Source organism: Heloderma suspectum, chromosome W, assembly GCF_057233095.1.
Source record: "Heloderma suspectum isolate Gila_16-S chromosome W, 16-S_ref, whole genome shotgun sequence".
In the NCBI taxonomy this organism is placed as follows: domain Eukaryota; kingdom Metazoa; phylum Chordata; class Lepidosauria; order Squamata; family Helodermatidae; genus Heloderma; species Heloderma suspectum.
In genome coordinates, this window is record NC_139475.1 from 65,217,779 (window position 1) to 65,240,063 (window position 22,285).

The 22,285-nt window shown below is 49.4% G+C and overlaps 1 protein-coding gene across 1 annotated transcript; it reads left to right on the forward strand.

The window, feature by feature from the left end:
* Positions 1–33: 33 nt before the first annotated feature.
* LOC146334102 (elongation factor 2-like) lies at positions 34–21,195 on the forward strand. The gene is made up of 16 exons (XM_084824922.1): positions 34–306; positions 3,758–3,972; positions 4,442–4,549; positions 5,016–5,197; positions 5,436–5,647; positions 6,517–6,695; positions 8,458–8,563; positions 9,303–9,416; positions 9,559–9,697; positions 9,818–10,013; positions 12,703–12,961; positions 13,662–13,769; positions 14,717–15,070; positions 15,896–16,078; positions 16,171–16,303; positions 17,040–21,195. Exons 1-16 carry the CDS (start codon positions 34–36, stop codon positions 17,231–17,233), a joined length of 2,955 nt encoding a protein of 984 aa, XP_084681048.1. The 3' UTR covers positions 17,234–21,195.
* Positions 21,196–22,285: the final 1,090 nt, after the last annotated feature.

A 22,285-nucleotide genomic window follows, 5' to 3' on the forward strand; every position in this document is an offset into this window, starting at 1 on the left:
CTCTGCCCAAACAACCCTTTCCCTTTGCCGCCTATGGACCATAGAGTCGCCCTCAAAAAGAGAGAAAGAAGCCAGCCAGGTCGGAGGCATGCGGCCCGGCTAAGCCACGCCCCTTCCTCCGTTCCTGGCCCACTCCCTCGCCGGCTCCTCACTTTAAAAGGCTGCCCGTTGATACCAGCGCACTCTTCCGCCTGCTCGGCCGCTGCCAACGTGACAGGGCCGCTGGAGCCACCGCCATTGTTGCTGGCCGTTTTCTGTAACGCACCCTTCCTCTTTGCGGAGAATCTAACACCATCCGCCAACATGGTGAGCCGGCTGGGGATGGAGTAACGGGAAGCCGGGAGCTACGTGGGGCGCTGGATATGGCCGGGCTTGGAGCGGCAGTAGGCCGCGGAGGGGACACCAGGCCCGGGTTGGGGGCCGGGCCTCAGTAGGAGCCCGGGAGAAGGAAGGAAGGACGGGGACTGGTGGCTGGAACAGCCCCCGGCAGGGAGAGGTGGGGCAAGCTGGCTTGGTCTCCCTCGCCTTCCCAACCGGGCGCCTGCCAGGTGTGTTAAACTCCAGCGCCGGCCAGGGTGGTCGGGGATGATGGGGGTTGTCGTCCAAAGTCTCTGGAGGGCGCCAGGTGGCCTACTCCGCCCTTCTCCAACCGGATCAGGTGTGTTGGACTCCAGCTCTGGGCGGGAAGGATGGAGGTTGTAGTCCAACCTTCCTCAAACTGATCAGGTGTGTTGGGTTCTGGCCAGCGTGGTCGGGGAGGATGGAGGTTGTGATCCACAACCCCAGGAGAGATTTTTAAGGTGTCTGTGCCGAATGTATCCAGCCTTCTCCATCCACAGATAACGCACAGTCTTGGTGCAGTCTCGGCTCGGCGCAGTCCCGGCTTGAGTCAAATGGGTTGGGGGTGGTGTGAAAGGGAGCAGGCAGGTGTCACATAGCTGGTGCCCCTCCCTTCAAACTCTAGTATTTATTTTATTTATTTCGTTTCTATACCGCCCAATAGCCGAAGCTCTCTGGGTGGTTCACAAAAATTAAAACCAAACAGCACACAATAAAACAATTTAAAATATATAGAACATTAAAACCACAATATAACAATACAACCACAATAAACCCTAGCAGCAGTGCAGGAGTTTAAAATACAGATTTAAAACAGCAAAGCTAAAAATTTAGAAGTTTAAATTAAATGTAATTTAAAAATTACATCTAGGGGCGAGAGGATCTCTTGTCTCTGATCAATTTCTTTTGTTGCGCCCCCCCCACCCCGTTTCAAAAAAATGCACAGGATGGGGGGGGGGAGATATAAGGGAGGGCCTGATCTTATTCTGTTCTGCCTCACCTGAAATTATTTTCTGCTCTGGCTGAACAGAGGGAGATGGGGGGTTCTTCCCTTTCTCCCCTGGTACAAATATAATCTTCTGCATTAATATAGGGCCCTTACTTCCTGGTTGCTGGATCGAGTGATCTTCCTTTACTTTCTTCCAAGCTTTTTTGCAGTTGTGAGTTGGTTTGTGCATTAAGGAAAGAGGTGATAGGGTTTTTGGGGGGTGGGCAGTTTCAGCCACTGATGGGTTTTGTATAGCCTTCACTAGCCTGTTGTAGATTTGGTTCCTCCCCCCCCCCCCCCCCCCGGGCAGGGTCTGAGTAGCATTCCTGGGTAGCATTCGCAGGAGGGGAATACAGCTTGAGATCACCATATGGGCAGTGCTTCTTGGATTGGAGGCTCCCAGAATTCCCCATGTGTTGAAATAAAAATATTTTGCTGCAAAGGAGGCTCAACATGTCTGTTAAGGGACAAAGGGGTGTGAAATGATGCGGCAAAGGGGTTAGTGGTGTGGAGGATGCTGGGACAACTCCAGGATGGTCTCCCAGCCAAACGGAGGTACTGCGGCCTGCCAAGTTTTTTCTCCTCCTGTGTTAAAAGTCGTCTTATGTAACCCTGTGGTCTTTGGGAGAGGTGCCTGGCACCTCAGAAGCAGACTCCATCCCACCCCTGGCAAAACCCAGTGACCCTGTATTGTATTTGTGATGTTTGTAATACGGTCTAGGGTTCTGTGGGGGCCATTTTAGAGCTGCCAGGGTTTTTTTTTTCTTGTAATGGAAAAACACCTGAGCTCAGAGGTCCATAGAACTGGGAGACGGAGATGAGGAAAGAACGTTACTCTAATTTTCTGGTAATTTGGAAATGTGGCAGTTGTGCCTTTTTAAACAAAGCCAAAATAAATGTGACGGGGATCTGCTGAGCATTTTCTGTGGTTTGCCTCCCAGTATCCATGTGCCCACCTGTGTTGGCATTGAAATGTCAAAGCTGGCACTTAGAGAAATACTGTCCTTGGCTGGCTGAGGTTAGGAACCTAGGAAGTTGCCTTGCACCACATCAGGCTGTTTGTCTACCTGATCCTGTATTGTCTACTGTGAATGGCAATGCCCCCCTGAGGTTTTTTGGGCAGAACAAAGGGCAACCTGCTAACCTCCCCGACTCTTTCTTAAAATGAAGACTGGGGATAGAACCTGGGGCTTCTCTGCTCTGCCACTGATTTATGGCATTGTCCCCCCCCCATTTCTCTGCCCTCTGAACCTGTGTGTATACTTTGTTGTTTACTACAACCGCCTGAGTGCTGCCCCCCACCCCCAGGGGAGGAGGCGGCATGTGGAGTCAATTACCTACTGCAGGGTAGGCAGAAAGTAGATCTCCAGAAGCTTAGGACTTCAGCTCCCAGCGTTCCTGCCCATTGGTCATGCTGGCAGGGTCTTCTGGGAGTTGTAGTCCAAAACATCTGGAGATCTACCATCTGCTCATCTCTCACATACTGCACCCCATGGCCCATAGGCTGTGTTACTGTAGATCAGGGATTCTAACGCAGAACTCTCAAAAGTGATTTTTTATGTTTATGTGTGAACCTGTTGGAGATTGCATTATGTTAAGTGGTATATAAGTATTACTCATAAATAAATCAGTAATAGAGCTGCACAAAGACCTGGTCAAAGGCAGCCGATAATGAGGCAATGTTACAGGTGAGGAACACAGTTTAAGAGAGAAGGGATCAGCATAAGGTCAGCCCATGGCAGATATATAATTTAACTTCCAAGTATTGGGAATGTGAAACCTTTGATCTACTAAACCATTTCCTGATGGTAGCCTCTAGCTGTGTGGCACAGCGAAGGTAGCTGGCCCATGATAGGAGCGCTCAAGACTGTGTGTGTGTGTCTGTTTGAATTGTTCAGATAAACTTTAGATGCAGGAGTATGTTTAGCACCACAACAGGGAGTGTTTGGTGCAGTCAGAGGCTGAGAGTAGCTTTTCATAATGATGGATTAAACCTTCTGGGTGGAAGGTGGCTTGGGCCACAATATTCATATGAACAAAAAGTTCAGGACTAGACACAGTTCAAATCTCATGGAGGCAGCCATGGTTTGGTGATCTGAAGTATCCCCCCCCCATTAGGTTTCTGCATTCTTCTCCTTCCTGCTATTTGCGAAAAACAGTTTGACACACTGGGCCAACTTCAGCAAACCGTGGTTGTTGCTGGCCATAGTTTGCCTCCATACAAAGAACTGGAACCGCAGGGGTTTCAAATTCTCGCTTTGGAGGCAAGCTAGGTTGAGCAATAACCACTGTCTGCCCACTTCATCAACCCGTGGTGTCCACACACACCCCCCTTCAAGGTAACTGGAATTTAAAGTGACTTCCTGGCTACACTTCCTTAAGGTGTGTCTTCCTTGACCAACCACATTCTCTTCCCCTGCCCCCTTCCAGGTGAACTTCACTGTAGACCAGATCCGGGCCATCATGGACAAGAAGGCCAACATCCGGAACATGTCTGTGATTGCCCATGTGGATCATGGGAAATCCACCCTGACAGACTCGCTGGTGTGCAAAGCTGGAATTATCGCCTCAGCCCGTGCTGGTGAGACCCGTTTCACTGACACAAGGAAAGACGAGCAGGAGAGGTGCATCACCATCAAGTCCACGTAAGTCCTCCCCTGAGTTTCTCTTCTCATGTCTGGCCCTGCTAGAGCAGGAACCCTCAAAGCTGAGGAAGGGCCTGGCCAGGCACAGTGGGGAGACATAAACACATGTGTGTAACTCTCCCTTCAGAATCAGTAGGGATTGAAGTTAAAAGTGCTAAACCTTGGCTGGATTGTGCCCCAAATGTCTGTTGTCTGCTCACATGTAATACTAGGAAATTGAACCCTTTTGGTCAAGGCTGGCTTCTGATGTAATACTGTGCAGTGTGGGCGGGTGGTGACAAAGGAGCGAGCGGAGAAACAGTTCCTCCATCTGTGTGGGGTATGGATCACAGATCTCTCCAGTGACCCTTGTTCATCCCTGCACTGGCCTGAAGCTCTGCATTCAGCTCTTGAGGGAGAACCTTGTTGGCTTGCTGGGTGGCCAAAGAAGAATTCTGCAATTCTTTCTCTCTTCTCTCCTCCGCCCCAGGGCAAAGCTTAATAGGATTGGAGTGCATTGGCTGATTGTACCCATCCACTTTCAGCTCTGCCACTGCCCCTTAAATGGGCAGGTGGTTATATATGCTGTGGTGCAGGGGTAAGTAACTCAGTGCCTTCTCAATGTTTCAGACAATGTTCCCATCACCCCACCATGACCAATGGTTAGGGGTGGTGAGAGTTGTACTTAAAATGCCTGGAGGGCACCCTTGGTGGAATCAGTGATGTGGAACTGGTTCTTTGTTGATAATTTCTCTCAAACACATTACCCCCTGCCCCGCCCCCCAAAGCCCCAAAGGCATGGCTGAGTGGGTGTGGTTTAATCCCGGTGCTTTTTGGAGGTCAGCTGTAAATTCCCATTAATGTCCTGAGCCAAATGCTTAAACTGCCAGGAATGTTGATGTAGCCTCAGTGAGGGATTGGTGAGGGGACACAGCATCCTGAGAGCTTGGACTGTCCCTGGATTGGGGAATAAGGAAAAAGGCTTTTGTGCTCCGGGGCAGCCAGGTCATGTGTGAGTGATGTGTAGCTGAGTGTTCGAGCTTTATGCCTCCCTGCTCCTCCAGGGCTATCTCCCTGTTCTATGAGCTTCTGGAGAATGATTTGGCGTTCATCAAGCAAAGCAAGGATGGTTGTGGCTTCCTGATCAACTTGATTGACTCTCCGGGCCACGTGGATTTCTCTTCAGAGGTCACGGCTGCCCTGCGTGTCACCGATGGTGCCTTGGTGGTTGTGGACTGTGTTTCTGGTGAGATGCCCCCCTTGTCTTGGGATCTGGAGGTGGGGCCTTGTGCTGGCTGTGTCCTGAGGGCAATCTGCTTGATGGGCTAGCAGGCTGAAGGCTGAAAAGGGGAGGGGGACTCAGGCCTGGGCTGAGAAAGGCCCTGCCTGTTCTGTCTTTCCCCTTCTCCCCAAAGTGTCATGATGATTCTCTCCCTGCCCCCCTGCCAGTGCCAAGCTGAGCCCTGCTTCTCTTGCTTCTTCAGGGGTGTGTGTCCAGACAGAGACCGTTCTGCGCCAGGCCATTGCCGAGAGGATCAAGCCTGTCCTGATGATGAACAAGATGGACCGGGCTCTGCTGGAGCTCCAGCTCCAGCCAGAGGAGCTGTACCAGACCTTCCAGCGCATCGTGGAGAACGTCAATGTCATCATCTCCACCTACGGGGAAGGCGAGAGCGGCCCCATGGGCAACATTATGGTAAGCAAGGCTGGGACGGTGGTGGTGGGTACATGCAGTCTCCCTCTTCTGGCCTCCCAGGACCTTACTTGTTTTATAATGATTTAAAATATGTTTTATCCTGCTTCGCTGGAAAAAAGGCTCCAGGAGTAGCTTGCATTCAATCAGCAAAACAAGACAGTCCCTGCCCATAGGCTACCCATCTAAATAGAGACATGACACACAAGGAAAGGGATGGGGAGGGAAGAGTGGGGGAAAGGAACTAGTCTTTGAGCTGGGCTGGTGGAATGGCCCTGCTTCACCCTGTCATCTACTGGTGGGTGGGGAGGAGGCCCTGGTTTTCTTTCTCTCCCTTTCTCCCTTCCCCACAGTGGGAGGATTGCTTTAAGTTATCCCCAGGGTTCCTTCAGTTCAAGGGTGGGGAACCTCTTTTAAGCTCTCAAGGGCCACATTCCAGTGGTGGGCGAAGGGCAGCATATTGTAACTTAAGCTTTAGGAGAGGCATGTCAGCCTTCTAGAGTGGGGGGCAGGACTGCATGAAAGCCAGGAAATAACCCAAGTGGTTGGGGGGGGGTGAACCTGGGGGGGGCAGCAGCTTTGGCCCCTGAGTGAGGTTCCCTCCCCTGCTTTAGTTCTGCTTTCCAGTGAAGAGACAGTCCTGTTGGAACAATTCCACTTTAAGGGGGTGATGAAGTGAGCCCCAGTCCTGTACCTTCTACATAGAACCAACATTTCATGAGTACTTTGTGCCTGTGTACCGAATTCGTTTCTGGTTTTTCCTTCTGGGAAAGGTGAGGGAGGAAATAATAGCACGTTCAAGGATAAACCTCCAGTGTGGCCGGAACTTGGGAGTATTGGGCCTTGATGCGTTGCTTCTCCTTTCCTTCTAGATTGATCCAGTTCTAGGTACTGTTGGCTTTGGTTCTGGGCTGCACGGCTGGGCTTTCACCCTGAAGCAGTTTGCTGAGATGTACATGGCGAAGTTCGCAGTGAAAGGTGAAGGGCAGCTGAATTCTGCTGAGCGTGCCAAGAAAGTAGAGGACATGATGAAGAAGCTGTGGGGAGACAGGTGAGTGCCTTGGGCAGGCTCTGGCATACAGATCTGAGTCTAGCATTGAAGAGGGCTCTGAACTGATCTCCCCACCAGCTTTGGATGGGATGGTGACATGGAGGAGAGAGAGAAGACAACTGAGTCTGAGCATTGAGATGTTTCCTGAGGAGCTGAGCAGCTCTGTGGCATTTTGTACAGATGCAAGGAAAACTGTCTCGGCCCTCTCCATTCTGGCACCCTCCAGATGTTTTAGATTTCAGGTAGAATCCTACTGAAGTCCTACTTTGAGTAGACCCATTGAAAAGAATGGGACTTAAGTTAGTCATGACTAGTCCTATTAATTTCAATGGGTCTACTCAAAGTAGGACTTTAGTAGGATTCCACCCTTCATCTCATCTGCCTGTGTTGCCCTGGCCATGGGAGTTGAACTCTTAAGTTAGAAGTGTTTGGTTCTCAGCACGGCCACCTGTAAACAGACTTTGCTTCCCAGGCACATCAGAGATAAAGACTGTCCTCATTAGCAAGGAATGCACCAATAATGAACTTAAGCAAGCGTTATGGTTCTCTAGGCCCCTCTAACCCTACAACTGACTTGGCTATGCTCCTGGGGCCAATACACCGCCCCAGCCAGTGTGGTCAGGAATCCTGGCAGTTGTAGTCCAAACCATCTGGAGGGCCCCTGGTTGGGGATGGCTGCTACACATATTGTTTCCATGAACTGAAGATGTCAGTGCAGTAAAAGTAGATTTCCTACATTAGGCACAGAATGATCATTGGCCAGAAATTTTGAGTTTAATGGACAGTAAGCCTGGGCGTCCTGCCACCCCTTTTCCTCTGGGCTTTGTCTTTAGTCATTGCACTATCAAACTTTAATCCTACATTGTTGGGCCAGCAGGACAGGGCGAGCAAATTGTGGCCAAGCTCTGGGGAAGGTCGCAGCTGCCCCTGTGGGTGCCTTGCCCAAACCCAGTTTACAGGCTTGTGCTGTGCATAAAATGGTCCCCCAAGGCTGAAAAAGAGGGATGGTATTTGGGGGTGGTGTGTACATACATACACAACTCCCCACACTTCCCCCTGGGCCCAATCCCACCTCTGAAAACTCAATCACAGGATGGTAGTGAAAACTCTTCCAGAATTAGTGCTGTTCCTGCAGAATGCTTGGTGTTGGTCTTAGCAGGTAGAGAGACCATTGGCCTAGAGCAGGGGGTAGGGAATGTCTTTTGGCCTTGGGGCCAAATTCAATTTTGCAGTAGTTCTTTGCAGCAGTGATGGATGGGGCCAAAGGCAAAGGAGGTGGGGCCAAAACACCCCAAATCCCAGTGTGTTTTAGCTTAAAGCTCTTCCTGCTGATAACTAAACTTTAGGAGATGCATTTCAGCCTTCTAGAATGGCAGGGGGAGGCGGGGACTGCATGAAAGCCAGGAGACCACCAAACAATTGGTGGTCAGGGGAAAGGGGACATGGCACTCTGGGGAAACCCAGGAGGGCTGGATTGGGACCCTGGTCCTGAGGGCCCCTCCCCTCCCCTCCCCTCCCCTCCCCTCCCCTCCCCTCCCCTCCCCTCCCCAGCTGTGAATGGCCAACTGAAAGTTGGCTCCTTTCAAGTGGGAGAGTGAGGTTGGAGATCAGACAGCTGTGTGTCTTGGGGTAGGAATTTGGTTTTTAAAACTGGTACAGACAGCTACCACGAAGCGTATTTGGGTATATCATTCTGAGAAGGAGACGGGGAGGTGCTGGCTTCCCTGGTGAGCTGACACTTGTGAGCCTCCTCCCCCCACAGGTACTTTGACCCTGTGACTGGCAAATTCAGCAAGTCTGCCACCAACCCCAATGGAAAGAAGCTGCCAAGGACTTTCTGCCAGCTTATCCTAGACCCCATCTTCAAGGTGAGGCACCTGCCTTCTGCTTTCCTCAAAGAGCTTTTGTGGGGCGTAGGGGGGTGTTTTTGTCATCTGGGATAATCTGTGCGTGATGATGGACAAAATTTTCTTCACTTTGACCTGACATACTATGTTTGAAGAAATTTTGAAAAGTCTGACACAAAGCATTGGCTGATTGCACCAAAGTTGTCCTAATGAAACACCCTCCCCCAATGTGGCACCCTCCAGATTATGGGACCACACCTACCTTAATTCCGTGCTAGGTAGGAATTATGGGAGTTGTGGTCCCACACATCTAGAGGGTGCCACCACGTTCGGGAAGGTAGTAATAAAATGTCTTCAGAATCTGTGTCAAACTGCCCTTCCCTGGTTTCTTCTGACCCTTGACACAGCCAAAAGGTTTGAAGGGCCAGGGTAGTGTGGCACTTGCAACTATCTCTCAAACATGATGCTGACAAAGGGCTGTTCTGGCTGGTTATTATAGCTGATCCTCCCTTGTGGCATTTGATCCATGCTCCTCCTTCTGACCCCCCCCCCCAAAAAAAAAGGCTCACACAGCATGGAACACAGAAAGGCCTAAGTGAGTCAATGGAAGGAAGAGTTTTGCTGTCCTGCCCTTGCATGGCACTGCTAGAAAAAGAAGCCTGCCTGCCTGCTAGAGTCTCCTTGCTTCTCTCCTTCCAGGACGTCTCCAGATAAGGCATAACCCACTTCCATTGTGTGATGTTGTTGTTTTTTAAAAAAGGTGTTTGATGCAATCATGAACTTCAAGAAGGAGGAAACCACCAAACTGATTGAGAAATTGGACATAAAGCTGGACAATGAGGATAAAGACAAGGAAGGCAAGCCCTTGCTGAAGGTGAGCCTGGAAGAGGCAGGAAATCTTGGTGGGGAGGAGCACTCTCATACGGTGATGTCACTGCCACAGGACTGGCTGGTTTTATCATGTGATTTTTCCCTCCAGTGACTTGAAAGCCCTCTTATTCTCCTCCCAACTCTAGGCTGTGATGAGACGCTGGCTGCCTGCTGGGGAAGCCCTTCTCCAGATGATTACCATCCATTTACCCTCCCCTGTCACAGCTCAGAAATACCGCTGTGAGCTGCTCTACGAAGGACCCCCCGATGATGAGGCTGCCATGGGTAGGTAGCCACTCTTGTGTGGCAGATAATTGGGAGGGGAGCACAGTCTGCTCAGACCCCCCCATGGGAGGGTTTGCGGTGCCCTGGGACCCCCTGCATAATCATCCCCCCCAATTCCAGGAATAAAGAACTGTGACCCCAAGGGCCCCCTGATGATGTACATCTCCAAGATGGTGCCAACCACTGACAAGGGCCGCTTCTATGCCTTTGGGCGGGTCTTCTCCGGTATCGTATCCACTGGCCTGAAATGCAGGATCATGGGACCAAACTACGTGCCCGGCAAGAAGGAAGATCTCTACCTGAAGCCAATCCAGAGGTCTGTCTTCAAAAACAGCTGGGTTTTTGTTTCCCTGCCCCTGTCTTCAAACCCTGTTGGGCTTAGAGTGTCAGGAAAGGTTCCTGTGATGAAGCTGTTGTTGATGGCTTGGAGTACATGATTTCCTTGTCCTAGCCTGAACCACAGGTTGGCCACTTGGCACCAAGGTGCTCATGGTGATATGCAGCAGGGCTTAAATCACAATGATAAAACACAGTTTATAAATGACTTTAAACAGGGACAGGCAACTTGTGGCCCTCCCTGTATTTTGGCCTACAACTCCAGTCATCCTATTGACACTTTAAAAGCATCAGTAAATATTTGGACGCGGGTGATCCGGTAGACGTTGTTTGCTTGGACTTCCAAAAGGCTTTTGACAGAGTCCCTCACCAAAGACTCCTGAGCAAACTTGGCAGTCATGGAATAAGAGGACAGGTCCTCTTGTGGATCAGCAACTGGTTAAAGAACAGAAAGCAGAGAGCAGGAACAAATGGTGAATTCTCCCAATGGACAGAAGTACAGTAAATAGTGGTGTCCCACAGGGATCTGTATTAGGACCAATGCTTTTCAACCTGTTCATAAATGGCCTGGAATTAGGAGTGGGCAGTGAAGTGGCCAAGTTTGTCGATGTCACCAAATTATCCCTTGAAACAAAAAGGGATTGTGAAGAGCTCCAAAAGGATCTCTCCAAACTGAATGGGCATCTAAATGGCAAACGCAGTTCAATGTAAGCAAGTGTAAAGCAATGCACGCTGGAGCAAAAAAAATATATCCCAGCTTCAAGTATACACTGATGGGGTTTGAGCTAGCAGTGACTGACCAAGGAAGATTTTGGGGTTGTGGTGAACAGCTCAATGAACATGTCACTTAATTCCATGTTAGGCATAATTGAAAAGTGCTAAGTACACAAATCTATCGTGCAACCACACTTGGAATACTTTGTACAGTTCTGGACACCTCATCTAAAAAAGGATTGTTGCGTTGGGAAAAGGGCAACTAAGATCAAGGGGTTGGAGCATCTCCCTATGAGGGAAGGCTACAACAGCTGGGATTGTTTAGTTGGGGAAAGGGTAAGTGAGGGGAGGCATGATAGAGGAGTACACAATTATGCATGGTGTGGAGAATGTGGATAGGGAGGCATTTTTCTCCCTCATAATATTAGAACCCAACAGGGTCATCCCATGAAGCTGATTGGTGGGAGTTTCAGGACAGATAAAAGGAAAAACTTCTTCACACAGTGCATAGTCAAACTATGGAATTTGCTACAGCAAGACATAGTGATGGCCACCAATTTGGATGGCCTTAAAACTGGATAGGGCTATCAATGGCCGCTAGTCCTCATGGCTATAGACTACCTCCACTTTCAGAGGCAGTGTGCCTATGTACGCCAGTTGCTGGGGAACATGGGCGGGAGGGTGCTGTTGTACTCCTGTCCTGCTTGTGGGTCTCCCATGGGCAGCTGGTTAGCCACTGTGTGAACAGAATGCTGGACTAGACAGACCCTGGGTCTGATCCAGCAGGGCTCATCTTAAGTTCTTATTTCTCACCATTGGGCTATGTTGGCTGATGAAAGTTGTAGGCCAGAACATCTGGAGGGCCACAAGTTGCCCATCCTGGCCTTAACACAAAGAAACTGCAGTCAGCCCATTATTACATGTGGGATTATGAGGCATGTAGTAATGAAGTTTGCCTGCAGGAAGTTCTAAGTTGAATTAGCTGGCTCCCCCAGTTAGAAGATGTCTACTAGCCAGGCTTGAGGGATGGCAGTGGGATGGGGCTTGGAGAGCTGCTTCTTGTTGGAGGAGAGAATGCTGAGTAGTCATTTCATTTATTGAAGAGAATTTATACCCCACCTTTCTGCACTAGATGCTCAGGGTGGCTTATAGAAAGTTCCTTAAGTTATTAACTCACCAGCTGCTGAGACATTAAACAAGTGTTATAGGTAAGACCCCTTGTGCTGGAGAGCAGTCCATTCACCTCTTCCAGCCGGCAGGCCAAAACTCGCAACTCAGTTGGGTCTCATGTGGCAGGGAGTTCCACGGTTTGGATGCACTGATGGTCTGACTTGGCAGAAGACACTCCCTTTTGAGAGGGGGCCTAGGCTGGGAAAGGTGTCCTGCGGTCCAGCGAAAAGCAAGCAGTGAGAAGTGTGCTGCTGGCACACTTTCTCAGGGATGATTGGTCCATACTGTAGGTGCTGACAGAACATCCCTTCCCTAGATCAGAGTGTGTGAGGACAAGGTGGAAGTGAACCTGGTAGGGTAGGTGTGTTTAGTTAGTGGTAGCTGAGACAACAGAAGAATTTTGTGACACCTTAAAGGCTAATATGTTCTGGCGGAAGCTTTCGTTGGTGTACGGTCTGCCAATTTGAGGCTGATACTTCATGCATCTGATGAAGGGGGCAGTGTCTGCAAAAGCTCATGCCAGAATAAACTTCTTAGTCTTTTATGCTGCCACAAGCCCGTTTGTGGTCAAAAAAGGTTTACCTTTGTAAATGGTCCAGAGAGCTTTGGCTGTGGGGCGGTATAGAAATGTAATAGATAAAAATAAAAGAATCATTTTTTTAGAACCTCGCAGTCTGCCTTGGATGGCTATTGCTGTCAACACTATAAGGATGCCAGTCTCTCAGTGTGCCCCTTCCTACTGCTGTGCTCACATCTCCCTTGTCTGTGAATTTCCCCCTCCCCAGGACCATCCTCATGATGGGCCGGTACGTGGAGCCCATTGAGGAAGTGCCTTGCGGGAACATTGTGGGGCTGGTCGGAGTGGACCAGTTCCTGGTCAAGACGGGCACCATCACCACCTTTGAGCATGCCCACAACATGCGCATCATGAAGTTCAGCGTCAGCCCCGTGGTGCGTGTGGCGGTCGAGGCCAAGAACGCGGCGGACCTGCCCAAGTTGGTCGAGGGGCTGAAGCGGCTGGCCAAGTCAGACCCCATGGTGCAGGTGAGCTGGCGCCCTCTGGAATGGGCTGAGATGGGCCTACGTCTGAAGCATTGGGGCTTTTTGTTAGCCTTAGAACCCACTGTATTTCAAGGGCTTGTGGTGGATAAGCAATGGTACGGTTTTTGAGATGTCAGAATGGAAGGTCTGCGGAGCTGGGGCAGAATGGGAGACTGTTCTGAGTCCGTGGCCTATTAGTCCCATCTTAAGGGGGTGCCCCAGACACTGGGGTTCCCAACCTTCTCGGGTCGGTCAGAACATCTGGAATTTTTGAGAGGGTGTCATAGGTGGTGATATATAATGGCTGCCATTTGTGGGAGGCGGGGCTTGCCCATTCATGAACTGGCCTCTGTGGTGGGAACAAAACACCCATTTCCTAGAAGGCAAACTGGTGAGGCTAAAAGAAAAGGCATTTGCCCAAGAACTTTCTCTTAAGTACGAGGCAGAGGTGGGGGTTGAGCTCTTAAAACACAAAACCTGCTCTTTTGAACCCCAATAAAGATGGTGCTGGAGGGCAGAACTTGGCTTTGCAGCATGCCACCCCCCCAATTAAATAAATAACTCCTGAGAAATGAATAATCAGGAAGGGCAGAGAGCCTGGTGGGTGCCAAGAGAGGTGTCTGTGAGCACCACATTGGAGAGAGCCCAACAGTCTAGAATGCTTTTTGCAGCTGCTCAGCAATGATGCCTTCCCTTCTTTCAGTGCATCATTGAGGAGTCTGGGGAGCACATCATAGCAGGTGCTGGGGAATTGCATCTGGAAATCTGCCTGAAGGATCTGGAAGAGGACCACGCCTGCATTCCTATTAAGGTAGTCTGCCCTTGTCTCCTTCAGTCCCGGTTGGGTTGGCAGATCAGCTAGGCTGTGGGGGAAACCTCTGGCAGGCAGCATGCACAATGTGTTTGAGCTGTGTTCCTGTTAGGCTACACTGCCTTGAGGCTGGTTTCAGACTTTTAAAAAGCTTCTAGTCCTTAGAGTGGCAGCTGGCCTGGAGTAAAGCTCAGAAGCTGGCGGTGAGGAGGGCTCCAAGGCTTTGAGCTGTCTCCTGGAGGCACTAAAAGCATCAGAATACAACAAAAGTTGAGCCACTCTCTGGGAAGTACCTCTTAGCTTCAGTGTCTTGTTGTGGGTCTACGGCAGTGATGCGGAAACTCCAGCCTGTGGAACCTCCCCCCCCCCCCCCCCCAGTGTCATCTGGGCTGCTGAGACAATAGACTTTGCCCTGTTCGGAACACTTTGCCACGGTGGTTACTAGCTATGGTGCTGTGGAGAAATGGATTAAACCAGGTTTCCCATGAGCCTAAAGGATCTTCCCTTGGGGGGCGGTGGGGTTAGGAGTCTGACTGGCTGCTTGAGTTTGGTATGGTGCCTTGTTCTGGCTTTCCGTGCTCTGTTGTGAGTAGGCGATGCTGCTGTCTCTCACTGGTCCAGTCAGTCACTTATGAAGCAGAGAGACTGCAGAATTCTGTCCCTGAGAGGGGCAAATTCGCTTCCAACACATGCAAAAAAGGCCCAGAAAATCAGCAAAGAGTGAGCCCCAGAATAAAATGAGCTTTCTCCACCCTGGTGCTCTCCAGATATGTTGGACTGCTGGGAGTTGCAGTCTAACACATCTGGAGGGCACGAGATGGAGAAGGCTAGCATAGAGGATGGGGCTGTTGGGGAGTCGTGGGGGAGCAGTATGCAAGTTCTAGGTTTATAGTTTGCCGCATGGTGTCCATTTGTGGGAGCTAATTCTTGGGCTGTCCCTCCGGCAGAAATCAGACCCGGTGGTGTCCTACCGTGAGACGGTCAGCGAGGAGTCCGTGGTGCTGTGCCTTTCCAAGTCACCCAACAAACACAACCGCCTCTACATGAAAGCCCGGCCCTTCCCCGATGGCCTGGCCGAGGACATCGACAAAGGCGATGTCTCTGCCCGCCAGGAGCTGAAGCAGCGAGCCCGCTACCTGGCCGAGAAGTACGAGTGGGACGTGGCCGAGGCCCGCAAGATCTGGTGCTTTGGCCCGGATGGCACCGGCTCCAACATCCTGACCGACATCACAAAAGGGGTGCAGTACCTCAACGAGATCAAGGACAGCGTGGTGGCTGGCTTCCAGTGGGCCACGAAGGAGGTGAGTCTGGCTGGCATTCCACAGTGGCCAGCCATGAAAGGGAGTTCTAGTGGGCATTGCCCGTTTGCCTGCCTGGTCTAATGGCCTGAGGAAGCAGAGGCCTTTCTCCTCCTTGGGCCTGCTGAAAGACAGCGGAAGCATGGGTGGGGTGGCTGAGCCAGTACCTTCCCCAGGAGTCAGCCATTGCTGAAAAAGCAGGGTCTCCTCGGTAGTGACATGATGGCTGTGGAACCACTTAAGAGATACAATATTATCCCACCTAGTTAAGGGTGGGGCTATAGCTCAGTAGCAGGGCACACATTTTGAATGCAGGAGGACCCAGGTCTGATCCCTGGCATCAGGTAGGGCCAGGGAAGACTTTCCTGAGCCGCTGACAGTCAGTGTAGACAGTGCTGAGCTAGATGGATCAACGTAAGGCAGCTTCCTCTTTAAGTCTGCCTTTTATTTGGGATCATGAGGACTAGAATCTTCAGTTTTAATAGAAGGACCGTAGCTCAGTGGCAGAGCTGCTCTGCATGAAGAAGGCCCCTTTTCTCCAGGCAGGGCTGGGAACATCTCTCCCCTTCTCTGAAACCTTGGAGAGCCTTGGCCATTGGGTGGGCAACTTGTGGTCCTTCAGATGTTTTTCGCCATCAACTCCCATCAGCCCTAGCCAGCATAGCCAATGGTTGTGGGATCATGGGAGCCAAAACATCTGGAGGGCCATAAGTTGCTCCCTGCTGTTTTAAGGGCTCTTCAACCCATCCTACCTGTCCCCAGGTGGAATAGGAAAGCTGACCTTCCTTTAAGTGTCTGGCTCCCCTTCAACTCCTCTGCTTTCCCTAGGGTGTGCTCTGTGAGGAGAACATGCGTGCCATCCGCTTCGACGTGCACGATGTGACCCTTCACGCAGACGCCATCCACCGGGGGGGCGGCCAGATCATCCCCACCGCCAGGAGGTGTCTCTATGCCTGTGTGCTGACAGCTCAGCCCTGCCTCATGGAGCCTATCTATCTTGTGGAGATCCAGGTGCGTGTGTCCAGGAAGGGCTGGAGTGTTTCCAGGGGAAGCTGCCTTCGTCTCCCCAGCCCTGTTTAATGCATCTGCTCACTTTCTTCCAGTGTCCGGAGCAGGTTGTGGGTGGCATCTATGGTGTCTTGAACCGGAAACGAGGACATGTCTTCGAAGAGTCCCAGGTGGCTGGCACTCCCATGTTTGTGGTTAAGGCCTACCTCCCTGTCAATGAGTCTTTCGGTGAGTGTGGGCTCTTAGGTAGGCCCCCCAGTGTCCTGCGTTTTCTGGAGAGTGAGCAAAAAGGCATTTGTCGCTTCCAGATAATTTTGGTTGATGCCTGATGGAGGAGCATCTGGCAGCATGCCGGCACCTGATTTCTCAAACTTGAGGGTTATTTAAAACTCTTCCCCCACCCCTTCAACCCAAAAGGTGCTCAGGCCAGCTTACAAAGATCACAAATAAGACAGTCCTTTTCACGGACCTAAAGGGCACAACACAAAAGGGAAAGGGGTGGGGAGGGAGGAGGAAACAAGCAAACTCAAGCAGTTCATCCTTAGTTGCAAAGTTCTGCCAGTAAAGTTGTAGCTGGTGGAGGCAGCTGTGTGTCACCAAGGGAAATGGAAATAGTGACTCTGCAGTCCAGTTCTGTGTTTGTGTCTCAGACTAAGGGGGGCAAGTCCTGCCCATCTGAACAGGGTCACCGGGTTACTGCTGTGTTCATCACAGGGAGAAGCGCTCAGGTGGGCAGGGCCTTCGTCATTGGAGGGAGACTATGCTAAGCTTTGGCGAAGCCTTGTTATTGTTCCAATCCCTCTGGACATACAGAACAGGCTGCAGTGTTCCAAGCAAGGCTTGAGCAGGCTGCTACAGCTCTGGGGGAAATGGGCCTTGTGTAGTGTCTGACTTTAGTTCCTCTAATCCTAAAGTCTTAATTGCATTTCTAATGGAAGGTCTTTTTTTTTCTTTCTCTCCACAGGTTTCACAGCTGACTTGAGGTCCAACACGGGGGGCCAAGCTTTCCCCCAGTGTGTGTTCGACCACTGGCAGATCCTTCCTGGAGACCCCTTTGATAGCACCACCCGCCCGTCCCAAGTGGTTGCTGAGACACGCAAGCGCAAAGGGCTGAAGGAGGGCATCCCAGTGCTAGATAACTTCCTGGACAAATTGTAAAAGCCAAAATTACAAATTCAACACCAGATCTAAAAGAATAAATGCTAAAATGCTGTTTGTGGGACTCCAAATCAAATTTAACTAGCATAATGTCATTGGTGCCACAGATGCTTTGGCAGAAGGCTGTGGCTTCCTCCTTTGTGTTACTTTAAGTCACGAAATAGAGTTTTAAAAGTAACTGCTTCAGCCTTAAGGGGTTACTTACGTTTGCTTCTCGCCCAGTGCTACTCCAATGAAATACACTTCCTTTTGACACAACTGAAATGTTGCTCCTCTCCATATTTATTCGAGGCTCAGAGGCAAGGGAGGAATGAATCAAGTTTCCCTCCCTCAATTTGGGGGGTGGGGAGAGTAACCTTTAGAAAAGAGAAGAGTTTCTGTGTGGAATTCTATTCTCAAATGTTGGATTGGACATGGAGGGATGATTTGGGGCCTTGTCCCAGGATTTTTAAGGAAGGGGAAGATGAGGTTTTTCTAGTTGGGTAAAAGCTAGAAGGCCTGGAGCTTATCTGCTCATGGGTGTCATTGTGCAAATCAATGTATTAGTACCACTGGAATAATTTTAATAACAGCTGCCTTCTGGAAATTAATTCAAGTCATTCTCTCCTGACAATTCTCTACTCTAGGTGATTCTCCCCTAAGAATGGTGGTTCTCTGTGGGAGGGTGTGGAGTTAGACATCTTGAACAAGTAATTCTTAGCATCTGCTGCCACCACAAACTACACTTCTCAGGATGTTTTTGGCAGGGAGGGAAGTAAAACCAAGATAGAACTTTTCTAAACAGTGTTGGGAGGGTACAGCCTTGCTCTCTTTATGCCTGGGAAGGATGTGGCTCTCCAGATGTTTGTTTATTACATTTATATCCTGCCTTTTTTCCTCTTTAAGGAACTCAAGGCAGCATACATAACCCTCCTCCTCTCCATTTTATCCTCACAACAGCAACCCTGTGAGGTGGGCTGGGCTGAGAGTCTGTGACTGGCCCAAAGTCACCCAGTGAGCTTCAGTGGCTGAGTGGGGACTAGAACCCGGATCTCCCGACTCCCAGTCCGACACTCTAGCCACTCCACCTTGCTGGCTCTGGCTGGTGGAAGTTGCAGTCCAACATCTGGACTTCTACACTCTTGTTTTTAAGGCCACTAGTATAACCTACTTTAGGGTGGGTTCGCTTTTGGGCACTGATGCTACTTGAAAGGTTGACTGTTTAACTTGTATGAAGCTAAAATGAGAGAAAATAAATACAAGACCACATGCTGTTTAAAGGCTTATAAAGCCCAAACAAAATGGCACTCAAATACATCTGCTTTCTGTGGTTTACCGCTGATCAATGCACAAAACATGGAAAGGAAACCATGATCAGATAATACACTAGTGGCGTACACAAGGCTTGCACCTTTTTATTGATGTGTTGAATGTATTGATGGGCTCCCTTTCAGTGCTGTGCAATAGAGATGATACAACATTGACATAGATATTAAAGTGATATAAATTACTGGGGCACAGCACTTTGGTATTATAACTCTAAAGCAGAGAGGTGAAAAATAGCCTTAAAACATTAAGGAAAGGCAGCCTGCAGGATATGTTTTTTAAGGCCCAGTTGAAAACTTGTAAGTCTTACAACAGGGATGTAGAATATCCACCTGAGGTCCGAATTCTGTTTGGGAGAAGGGGGTGCATTCCAATGGTGGATGGGACCAACATACCCACATATTCTAGCTTAAAGCTCTTAGCTGCCACTAGCTAAACCTTAGAGGCATTTCAACCTTTGACAATAAAAATACTTGCACAAAAATGGCAGGAAACCAAATGATTCATAGAATCATAGCAAAGTAGGGTTGGAAGGGGCCTACAAGGCTATCGAGTCCAACCCCCTGCTCAATGCAGGAATCCCAAGTCAGAGCATCTCTGACAGGTGGCTGTCCAGCCTCGTCTTGAACGCCTCCAGTGTAGGGGAGCCCACCGCCTCCCTGGGTAATGGGTTCCATTGCTCTAACAGTCAGGAAGTTTTTCCTGATGTTCAGCTGGAATCTGGCTTCCTGTCACTGGGGCCCATTATTCCGTGTCCTGCACTCTGGGATGATCGAGAAGAGATCCTGGCCTTCCTCTCTGTGACAGCCTTTCAAGTCCTTGAAGAGCGCTATCCTGTCTCCCCTCAGTCTTCTCTTCTCAAGGATAAACATGCACAGTTCTTTCAGTCTCTCCTCGTAGGGCTTTGTTTCCAGTTGGGGGCAGGGCACTCTAGGAATTTCTGGAGGATTGGGTTTGGCCCCTAGGCCCACAGTTCTGCACTTCTGCTTTACAAGCAGAGGTAAAGCCTGTATAGTCCACCTATTGTGGATCAGCTGGGGTGAGGCATGCATTTGCCTACCTGGAGATGGTGTGGCAAAGGTAAGATGTGAAGTAGGGCCTTCCTGATCCACAGATCAATGTGCCACTGTTCCTAAACATGTAGTCATGGTAGTATTTAAAAAGAAAAACATGTTTCATGCAAATCTGCAGCTGAAGTGCTCTGGGCTGTTCCCAACAATTAAAACCATAAAATGTACATAAAATATACTATAAAAGTTCAAAACCACACTGTAAAATAACAAAACAGAAGCGAGCAGCTGTGCAAAAATTTAAAATACAATGCCAGATATAAATGAACTAAAGTGAAATGGCTGAGAAAATAAAGTCATCAACTTGCGCGGGGAGGAATACAGTGTAGGTGCCAGGCGAACCTCACAAGGGAGCTCATTCCACAGCCGGGGTGCTGCAGCAGAGAAAGCCCTCCTAGTAGCCCCCCGCCTCACTTCCTTTGGCAGGGGCTCACGGAGGAGGGCCGCTGAGGATGATCTTGGGGTCCGGGCAGGCACATATGGGAGGAAGCCTTCCTTCAGATAGCCTGGGCCCAAGCCGTTAAGGGCTTTGAACGTTAACACCAGCACTCTGAATCGGGCCCGGAAATGGACCGGCAGCCGGTGCAGCTGGAAGACTACTGGTTGAAGAACATCGGCCAGTCCCCGTTAACAATCTTGCTGCCCTATTTTGGATCAGTTGAAGTTTCCAGCTACATGGCCCAGTGGTCTAATCCAGCATGGTTCCTATGGAGCAAAAACAAACAGCTGTAGTTAAATGGAGCCTCCATGTTCAGAAGCAGTGCACTCCTGGATAACTAAGATCGTTCCCATCCATTTCTTACTGTGCTCCACAGCCCTAAACTCTGCTTTTAAAGGGGAAAGGGCCTATTGTTCCTATTGGGATCTTGCTGTCAGATGCAGTGATGGCCACAAAAATCAGTGGGTAAAATCCAACATAAGTCTTACATAGAGAAGTCCCTTTGAAATGAATAGGACTTAAGGCAGTCATGACTAACTCAAGTTCCATTCATTTCAATGGGTCTACTCTATGTTGGTCTTATGTTGGATTTTATCCAATGGCTTCCAAGGTAGCTAGACATTAATGGAGGAGTCAGAATCTGGCAATGGAAGTTGAGCTGACTCCTTCATAGTCAGAGACAGTCTAGCTTTAGATATTTAAAGTACTCCCCCCCAACTCCTCAGCTGCCGCCCCCAGAAAGACTTACAATTAGTAAACAAGACAATCCCTGCCTTCAGGTTTATGCTAAAAATAAAAGACTTGACACAAGGAAAAAGGGATGGGTGGGGAAGAGGGGAAAAAATTAAGTAGACTTTCAGCAGGATAGCTGCTGGTGGTGAAATAACGGAGGAGGGGGCTTCTGCCCTGTGTTTTAGGGCTTCCCAAAAAGGCATGTAGCTGTCCACTGATGGAAACAATGCTGGGCGAGCTGGGCCATTCAGTGCAATCCAGGGTGGAAATGCTTAGAGGCAGTATCGGGTAATTTTAGATTCTGGATCTTTTTGTCTTGCGCTGTCACCCCTCTTGAGATGGGAATGTGCATCACTCCACTTGCTTTGAAATGTGGTAAGCCAGCCTCCTGCTTCTCATTCTGCTTCTCACTTAGGCTCCCCGATCCTGCCTTGATGGCACCACTGAACCAGTGAGTATTAGATATATTGAGGCCTAACAAACTTTGGTAAGGGTGCTGGGAGGGAGAGGTCCCTTAGGACATGATTTCTAACAAACTGGTCCTGCATTGCTCCGAAAGTGGCGTGCATAACAGTCAGGGCACTCTATGTATGCTCAGAGACACACTTTTCTTTATTACTCTTTCAGAGAGAACTAGTGTAGTATTGCGGTTAAGAAACCTGGAAGTTCTCAATTCAAATTCTTGCCTTGGCCATGGACAGGCTAAGTGGCCTGAGGCAAAACCGTTGTTCTCTCAGTCTTCCCATCTGCAATATGGGGACAATACAACTGACCTATCTCACAGAGTTGCAAGGATTCCAAAGAAATGCAAAGTGCTTTGAAGACTTGAAATTAGCTATACTCACAACCTTTTTGGGTTGGTGGAATTTTGAGATATTGTCATGGGCACTCACAAAATGGTGGGCAAGGCCATTCACAAAACACTCATTCTCTAGAAAGCAAAGAAAAGTAGCTCGCACAGGAACCTGAGTGCAAGGCAGGCAAAGATCCCTTTATTCAAGACCGTTGGCCTGTAAATGGATTTGTGGGCTCTTTTTATTCTGTAACTGTTATGCCTTTATTGTATTTTAATGTGTTTGAGGGAGTAATCCTATGCATGCTTAGGAAGGTTCTATGATGTGCAGCATTCCCCAGCCAGCTGCCTGGGGAATGCTCAGAGTTGTAGGACTTTTTCCTGCCTAAATATGTATAGGATTGTGCCTTTATTGTTTTAATAAATGTTAAATTATTTCTGTAAGCCACTCTGAGTGCCATTTTTTGGTAGAAAGGCAGCATATAAATCAAATCAATAAATATGTATTTGTGATATTTATATACTGCTCAATGTAATAAAGTCCATTGGCGGTTCACATATAAATACTAAAGTACAATACTAAAAACACAGCCCTAAAAACAATTCCAATTCAAATAAAAGCAATACAAGGAGCAGTAAGATAGAGGAACATGATTGATTTAATTACAGCCCAGGGAGAGCCTGGGTGAACAAGTATGTTTTGAAGAGGCGTT

What these genes read in the sequence shown, in the direction of transcription:
- LOC146334102 (XM_084824922.1), top strand. Translation starts at nt 34, where the DNA reads ATGGACCATAGAGTCGCCCTCAAAAAGAGAGAAAGAAGCCAGCCAGGT. An exon ending in CGATGATGAGGCTGCCATGG is followed by an intron (nt 9,698 to 9,817) that starts GTAGGTAGCCAC and finishes CCCCAATTCCAG; the next exon opens with GAATAAAGAACTGTGACCCC. An exon ending in TCTATCTTGTGGAGATCCAG is followed by an intron (nt 16,079 to 16,170) that starts GTGCGTGTGTCC and finishes ACTTTCTTCCAG; the next exon opens with TGTCCGGAGCAGGTTGTGGG.